At 40.7% G+C, this 8,535-nt stretch overlaps 1 protein-coding gene across 1 annotated transcript in view; it reads left to right on the forward strand.

Moving 5' to 3' along the window:
• dgki (diacylglycerol kinase, iota) overlaps window positions 1–8,535 on the forward strand; it is a gene marked incomplete at both ends in the record, with an annotated part of 26,390 nt that overhangs the window by 8,598 nt on the left and 9,257 nt on the right. The window contains 6 exon segments of the mRNA XM_035680329.1: window positions 165–278; window positions 3,783–3,908; window positions 4,470–4,548; window positions 4,807–4,862; window positions 6,251–6,313; window positions 7,777–7,850. Coding sequence (XP_035536222.1) covers window positions 165–278; window positions 3,783–3,908; window positions 4,470–4,548; window positions 4,807–4,862; window positions 6,251–6,313; window positions 7,777–7,850 — 512 coding nt within the window.

An 8,535-nucleotide genomic window follows, 5' to 3' on the forward strand; every position in this document is an offset into this window, starting at 1 on the left:
TTAAAGGGAGTTTGGCACAGAGAGCTTTAGTTTAATTCAAACTGCTAATATGTTTATTTCCTGTAGTGTATTTGTGATTAGTTTGATTCGTTTGTTCTATCAGGAGACAGAGAGTCGTGTAGTGTGACCGAGGCTTTACACTTTCTGTGCCTGTCTCTCTGTAGGTGGGGTGGATCCTGTCCACTCTCGATGAGCTGCAGATGAACCCCCAGCCTCCGGTCGCTGTTCTTCCTCTGGGAACAGGAAATGACCTCGCCAGGACGCTCAACTGGGGTGGGGTGAGTTCCTAGCCTTGACTTCTGAGCGCGGCAGGACGTAGCGGGGTTGTCCGTTCAGATCCACATCATGATTCAGATGAGTTAACTAAAAGTGCAGCTATCTCTGTGAGGGAATAATATTAAAATACAGCTCAGAAACAAACAATGCCAGCACTTTGAAGATAACTTAGATAAAAATGAGTGAATGCAAATGTAAAATAAAGTCAGTATTTATCTACTACAAAAAAAGCACATTCCAGGAAGTGTACGACTGCGTAACTCATCCTCTGAACTCTGACATTTAGCCACCCTCTGACCTCTCCGAGGCACAACACATCAAGTCATCGCAGAATATAGTAAAACCACTTCAGTGCAACACAAAACCTCAGCTTGAAGAGCAGAAAGTAGAAGCTCTGTGGCCAACACGTCCTACCGAGGGAAACATCCCCGCAGTGAGAGACTACAGTGGATTTAATCAAAGAAACTAAAACAGAAGGAAGGGTCATTATAATATTCTACTGGACTTTTAGGAGATTCATAGAGAAACACACAAACACCCAACAGACAGTATCTACGTTGTGTAATCTTTGATGAAGAATGAAACACAGAATCAGACCTTCCAGTGGTTTTGGTTATAAGTTGTAGGAGAGTTTAGAAATCTGTAAAAACTGCGTTTACGCCACATTACACTGCTGTTAACTATAATCAATATTATTTCAATACTGGAGGTTGAATTGATGGGAAATAATGGTCAGCCTTTACGTAATAGGCCACTCAACATGAGTCATTTTAACTTCAATTTAAACAAACATTCGTCAGCTGCCCGACCAAGGGCGTCTTATTCCTTCCTCCTCCTCCTCCCTTCCCACACCCTGGATGGCACAGGGGTCAAATTAAATAAATACATTAAAAACAACAGCAGCAAAAGAAACCAATGAAGGAAACATTAGTCATAATGGTATTACACAACGTTTGTGTTCAGTCACAATCATTAGTTTATGAAGTATAACTTTAATTAGATTTCCCTTCACATCTTTGATTCGAGCTGTAGAAAGTTCCAGAGAGACGACGTACTCCTAAGACCAACCCTAAGACTAACTCTAAGACTGACCCTAACCCTGAAAGAGAGAATCCACTGAAAGAGTTTCTGCATACTGGGATCAGTGTGGGAATTGCATTGGGAACAACTGAAACATACTTCCTACGTCCCTGAACGCCACTCTGGTCTGGAGTGAAACCCTAGCTACTGTTCGAGCTGCCAGTTCATTCACAGGGTTTATTTAGTCTTTAAAGCAGAAAAGAGGAACAGCTTCACAGTACAGAGCGAGTTCTGCCTGATGTGCTTCTTAAAAAAACAGACGACACATTTTAGATTTTCTTTTCTAAAGTTTCGTTGTTCTGTTGCTTTACACACAGCTCATATTATTCTTACATATTTGGTGTTGAGGTAATCCAAAAGTAACAGAAAGGAATCAATCTTTAGTCCAGGTCCATGTGTGTGAATGTATTTTACATTCATTATTTCTCTGATAATATCAAACATTTGTTCATTTAGTATCTGTGTAAAGGTTATTGATCGACTGATTATTATATCATCCTCTCTCTCTCTGTCCACTGTCAGTTAAAGGCAATAAAAGCCCCAATAAAAACATACTGCCCATGTGACAGTAACTGCCCCTGTTGTTGACACTTCTAATATATTATATTATATTATTATCATTCAGCGACAGCAGAGTGACGGTGGCGTCCTGCTGCAGAGTAGAAGTTCATATCTAGCAGAGTGTAATTAGTGTCATTAGTTTGTCCTCTACTTCCTCTGGTATTTATGGCTTCAGGCTTTCTTTATCCACTATGATCCACCTTTCCTTCCTTCTCCACCCCTCTCTCTTCCTCTCATCTCCTTCACTTCTCTTCCTCGTCTTTCCTTCCCTTTCATTTTTTCATCTCCTTCCTTTCCTAGTTTACTTTTATGGTTTCTTAACCTTTTCCCCTTTCTGTCCTTCTTCATTTTCCTTTCCATATCTTCCTTTTTGTTTCCTTAATTTCCCTTTCCTCTCCTTCCTCTTCCTCCCTCTCATCCCTCTCCTTCCTCTTCCTCCCTCTCATCCTCTCCTTCATCTTCCTCCCTCTCATCCTCCTTCTGACACTCACTTGTGGTATGTGTTACTCACTGCTGCCCCACCGTCTCTCTCTGTGTGAGCGTAGTGTGAACCTCAAAGGAGGCCCTGCTTGATGAGCGCTACCGTATCATCAGCCTGTGTGTGGTGTGTGGTGTGTGTGTGTGTGTGTGTGTGTGTTCCATCCTCTGGTCTCCTGACCCCGTCGCAGAAAATAAAATAAAAGCTGGACAGAGGATGGAGAGAATGACAGAAAGATAAACACGTCATTTAGGGAGACCTGGCTTGAAAATGACTAATTGGCAAAGCAGAAAAGTTGTTTGTGTGTGTGTGTGTGTGTGTGTGTGTGTGGTGGTGTGGTCCTGTATAATCCTCTCATTAATGTGTGTGGTGTGTGGCTGCTTGCTCTTAAGGGGATCGATGGTTCATGAGCAGCCTCAAGACCGCTGATGTGAAAGCAAATCAATTACACCCTGGTCGCTGTCGTTCTCTCACTCTGAGTGTGTGGTGTTTTTGAGGTGGTGTGTGTGTGGTGTGCTGCTGAGTGGGACATAGTGTGTGGTGTTTGTGTGTGTGTGTGTGTGTTTGAGTGTGTGTGTGTGTGAGTGTGTGTGTTCTTGTTAGCAAGTGAGGCGGCGAGAGAGAGATAGAGAGAGGCCGTAATGTTGCTCATCATCAACAGATGTTGCTCCCTGTTACCTACTGATTCCACCTCCCTGGTTCACCACCTTTTTCTTTATGGATATTATATTAAAATATATTTGTATCAAAACGAGCAGATTATTTCCTGGTCAGGGAACTTTTTATACAATTCTCTGTCAGTATTGTGGATTTTTATCTTTTTTAACAATTTAACAGGTTCTTTTTTTTACAGATTCGGTGTTTTCTATCCCTGATACTCGGCGAGCTGGTGAATCAGACGCTGAGATATAGCTCTGTGCGTTTATTTAAAGTCGTCTATCACGTCTTAAACTCAAGAAGACCTAACGACCCCCTGTGAGGCTTCGGCGACCCCTCTCTTTCATCTTTGATCATCCGTTGTCGTTCCTAGAATATGAGTTCTAAATATAAAAATAAGTATTGTTTACAGTCTGGACTTTATTTACGGTATCTTGGGAACGCCCCGACGGACTCAAGGACGAACCACTGACAGTATAATCAGTGGACAGTGGAAGTGTGTTAAACCTGCATTCTGTGTAACGGCCAGCAGGGGGCAGCTCCACTGGCTGCACAGAGAGGCCGATAGTATTGAGTCTTATGGAGAAATGAGCCGACTTCTCACTTGATTTGTTCTGGAGCTTTCGATCATATCACACCGTGTTCCTCGGTAGAAGAAATGAACACTGGGAAACTCCTCTGACTGGTTGCAGTAGCTGCTGACTGTATGTGTGTGTTTGTCTCTCTGCAGGGTTACACAGACGAGCCGGTGTCCAAGGTTTTATGTCACGTGGAGGACGGTTCGGTGGTGCAGCTGGACAGGTGGAACCTGCTCGTGGAGAAGAGTGCTGTGCAGCCAGAGGAGGGCACGCAGAAGGTGTGTGTGTGTGTGTGTGTGTGTGTGTACGAGGGTTGATCACATTGTGGGGACAACAGGCTGTTCACTGTTGTGGCGACTTTGAGGCTTTTAATTTGAAGGTTAAACGTACGATATGTAATTCCTGTCACTGGGGGGGTCTCTCACATCCAGACAATAACAGAAGCGTGGGATCAGATTCTGCTTTCAGTGGAGTATTAATCACCAAAGAGAAGCAACTTTAGGACACATTACGAAGCTATAAACAGCTTTGATCACATGTGGGTGATACGTCAGAATGTATGTTGTGTAATGAAGTCTGTGATCTTAAATTGTTTGAGGCAGCTGTACGTGTTCTTGACCTTCCTCACATTTTTCCCAGCTGGCCTTAAAACTGTCAGAAGACGGGAGGTTATTGATAGTAGGTCTATAGATAGGAGATGTCACTGCCCTCACAAAATGAGTGTAGAGGTAAAAAGCTCCAGTGTAAGACATTATATATGGACCTGAGCTGTCAGTGTGAATAAATTGTACAATATTTATGCAGAAACTCTCTGTTAATATTTCTCTCTGCGTCCTCAGCTGCCTCTCAACGTGTTCAACAACTACTTCAGCCTGGGCTTCGACGCTCACGTCACCCTGGAGTTCCACGAGTCCAGAGGTGGGTGAGATCTATTTTAGTGTTTTCACATTTCATCTCATATTAACTCTGTTTCTCTTCCATTAAGTCCTCCTCTCTCCCGTTAATGCGTCCTCTCCGCTGTATGCTGAGCGGAATACGATCAAATATTAACACATTTGGATACAGACGCAGCATTAATGCACAAATTAGTCAGATTCTCTCACAGTCTTACTCGCTGTGTTGTTCTGTGTTGCAGCAGATTTAATGTATTCTTTCTCTCTCATTTTGTCTTTCCAGAGGCCAACCCAGAAAAGTTTAACAGTCGCTTCCGCAACAAGATGTTCTATGCAGGAGTGAGTGTCCCGCTCGACTGATTCACACACAACTTTCTCTGTTTTAATGAGACACACAGACGCCTGGAGAGTGATCTGCCACACTGACGGCTGAAAGGAAAGCAAGACTGAAGGAAGGGAAAGAGGGAAAAGAGAGCAGGAAGAGGACAGAAGATGCAAAGGAAATACAGATGAAATACTGACTACTAGGATAAAGCAGAGAATGAGGGGTCTTTAAACAGGAAAACTCTTATTGTCAGCCATAAAAATGTTTAATTCCAATTAAAAATACAGCTATATGGTCACCATGTGATGCCAAAGTTAACTGAGCTTACTAGTATTTTAAATTAATAATAAAGAGTGCAGTTTGCTAAATGTGGTTTAGTAAACATTAGTCTTAATTAATCTTTCATTCTGCACTTTTATTATCTGTAAAAACTTCATTCTGATCTCTGAAAATCTTAAATGCTTTTTAAATTTTTTAGAAAGTCTGTAAAGGGAAATGTAGAAACAAGACGAATATCCTTCAGGTTAATAAAATGTTCTTGTATTGAGGAAAAACATCTGCCAGTAAAACTATTCTGCCTGGTTACGATTCTTGAAACTAGCAAATAAATCTAACCACAAACGGGCAATAAGATGAGAGAATATTAAGAATACTAACCCTAACCCTAAGTTTTTGTTAATACAAACAATTAAAACTCAGTTATTTAAGATTCTTAAAATCAGTATTTTAGTCACTTTGTTGAGCTGATTTTAAGAATTTGAACCTTTTAATCTGAAATCTAACAATCAGACTTAATTTCTTCAAGCAGAATAAAAATCAGTGACTTTGTGTTAAATGAAGGAACCAGAAACATTCTTATTTTTATACAGGCTGCTTCATTTCCAACACTGGTACCAACGACTTTCTGTTAAACTGAGAAGTGTTGCGAGTGCTCCTTATTCTGAAAATAAGGACAATAATCTGGTCCTCTGCTGGGATATTATGCAACTGTTGTTGTTACCGGTTAAATCGGTTAAATTAAGCTCAATATCAGCTGGAAGATCTTATTGAAACTCTTTTTCTATGTCTTTTCTTACCTTCTTCAGATTCCTTTGTTGCAGTGTAGTAATTTTAAATTAGTAATGAAGAGTTTCAGAAGTTTGCCTCCCATGTGGTTCAGTAAACATCAGGATATCTTTCATTGTGCTGTGTGTAGTTTTGCATTTGTTTAATCTAAAGCTTCATTCTGATCTCAGAAAATCTTAAATGCAACTTTTTAGAAGCTGTAAAGGATGAAAGATGGTGGGAGCTGGAACGGAAGCATGTAGGGGAGTTATCTCTTTTTAATGAGGGAAATGTAATGACCTGTAATTCTGTTTGATTGTGTTTTTTTCTGTGTGTGTGTGTGTGTTTGTGTGTGCAGGCTGCGTTCTCAGATTTCCTCCAGAGGAGCTCCAGGGATTTGTCCAAGCACGTCAGAGTGGTGGTGAGTGTTAACACACTCTCTCTGTATCGCTTTCCATGTCGACATGTCTGGGCAGCAGGTCGGCATGGTGATTAAAACGGCCGTCCTTCAACTGCTCTTTGGACATCGGCCATGCTGGAGTGTCCTTCAGTGAGACACTGAATCCTCATGAGCCACAGCGAGGACATAGCATCGCTCCCATGATTGATTCTGCACATTATTCACATACAACATACTGAACAATGTTCGTTAGTAGAGTTTAACTCATGATTTTCTTTTTTTACAAAATGATATTGAAGAGAAATTATGAGACAAAAATCTATAAAATGTATTTATCTTATATTTTCTTCATCAAATTAGAGAATTCTTTATTCCTGAGGTCGGGTCCAAGGACTTCGAATATGCAAAGTCAACAGTAGCTGGCGCCCTCTGCTGTTTAAAAAGAGAATCATGTTTCATTTTAAAGCTGCAGTGGGTTACTTTTACAAAAATATTTTGTCATATTTGCTGAAACCTCAGGTTCCTCTGGCTCCCCACAGAGCTCCTACTGACATTTGGAAAAATCCACAGGGCCTGAACGAAAACAACCAATCAGAGCCGAGAAAGAGAGTTGATTGTTGACTCAGTTATTTTTATAAAAGTTATTTACTGCAGCTTTAGCCGTCTGCGATATATGTTCCCTAACCCTGTACTGTTGGCTAGTAGGTATGTAGGTTAGGTCAGCTGTTTGAGGAGAAAGTAGTGCTTTAGTTGGGGTTTTCATGCGCGGATGAATCCACATTGTGTCCTTTTGTGGGTCCTGGAAAACCTGGAAATGCAAAGACTAGTGTTTCACCTGGAAATTGATTAAAATGACCAAATATCCTGAAATAATATCAGTTTTCCTGGAAAATAACGAGCTAACGCTGAGTGTCCCGTAAACGCTGACTGCCATAGAGAACAAGTGACTGATGATTTCACAGTGCGGCTCACTGATGTGTTTTTAATGGCACAGAGGAAGAAGATATATATATATATATATCAGACTTTGACACAAACACACACACACACACACATTGCTTGTTGGTAGATAGAGCCATTGTTGGTGTTTTCAGACAAATACAGAATATCACCAGACTTATCGCAGATATCTCAGCAAAATAACAACTTTACATCCTTGCTGAAAATTGTCTGACTCCAATATTTAATTATAAAAAACCCTAAAACGAGTCCTTGAGGACGTCCTGTGGAGACGTTAACCTTTGACCTGTATCAGTCTCCAACTCCTCCAACACATCAGAACAGGTTTGAGACCGAGAGCGAGAACGTTGAAACGGAGAAAGGAGAACTGAGAGTGAAGCCGGATGTGACGAGTTAAAGCAAACCGAGGATCTGAGAGTGAAAAGCAGTTGTTTTGTACAGTGAAGTCAAAAGACTGCAGCACATTTTCTGATCCATGCCACGAGTTGCCCTTCTCACTTTCTTTATCTGTGTGTCTTCCTCAGTGTGACGGTACCGACTTAACCCCTAAGATCCAGGAGCTGAAATTCCAGTGCATTGTGTTTCTGAACATTCCCAGGTGAGTCCACGATGCTGCCTGCGGCTCCTGTGTGTTATCACTGAGGACTGCTACTGAAGTTAAAAGCAGAAAACATAAAGAAAGACAAAGCAAGAAGCTTAAACAGTGGTTCCCAACCTGGGGGTCAGGACCCTTACTGGGGGTCACAGGGTGAAACTGTTATTTTTAGAGTTTAGATTACACTGTAAAACCAGATAAGTTAATTTAACTCTTTGTTGACTAAACAAACTTCAAAGTAAAACTAACTCTATTTCGTCAGTTATTATTGATGATGTAGCTTTAGTCATTTTAAGTGACAATGACTTTTTATTTGTAAAAAAACTAGTAAAACGTATTTAACAATTTATAATATAAAATTAATATAATCAAGAATGTTTTTAAACTTACAAAATTGAGTTTGTTTAACTTAAAATTTTCAATATAAAGTTCAAATTTAAACAACATTACAGTGTATTAATTAATGTCTACAGTTTGATGACCTGAACACAAACAGCCAATAATAATACACACAGAGTGCAGTTTATCAGCTGGTGTGTATTATTGATTAGAATTAGTTTATTAAATAAAGAGGTCACTGAAGGAAAAAGGTCGGGAACCACTGGGTTAGTAATCAGAAAACATCCTCTATCACGGAGCGGTGACACCTGTGTGTGTGTGTGTGTGTGTGTGTGTCTGTGGGTCTGTG

The sequence above is a fragment of the Morone saxatilis genome, unplaced genomic scaffold, assembly GCF_004916995.1.
Source record: "Morone saxatilis isolate NCDOM2014 unplaced genomic scaffold, NCSU_SB_2.0 Contig10, whole genome shotgun sequence".
Taxonomy (NCBI): Eukaryota; Metazoa; Chordata; class Actinopteri; family Moronidae; genus Morone; species Morone saxatilis.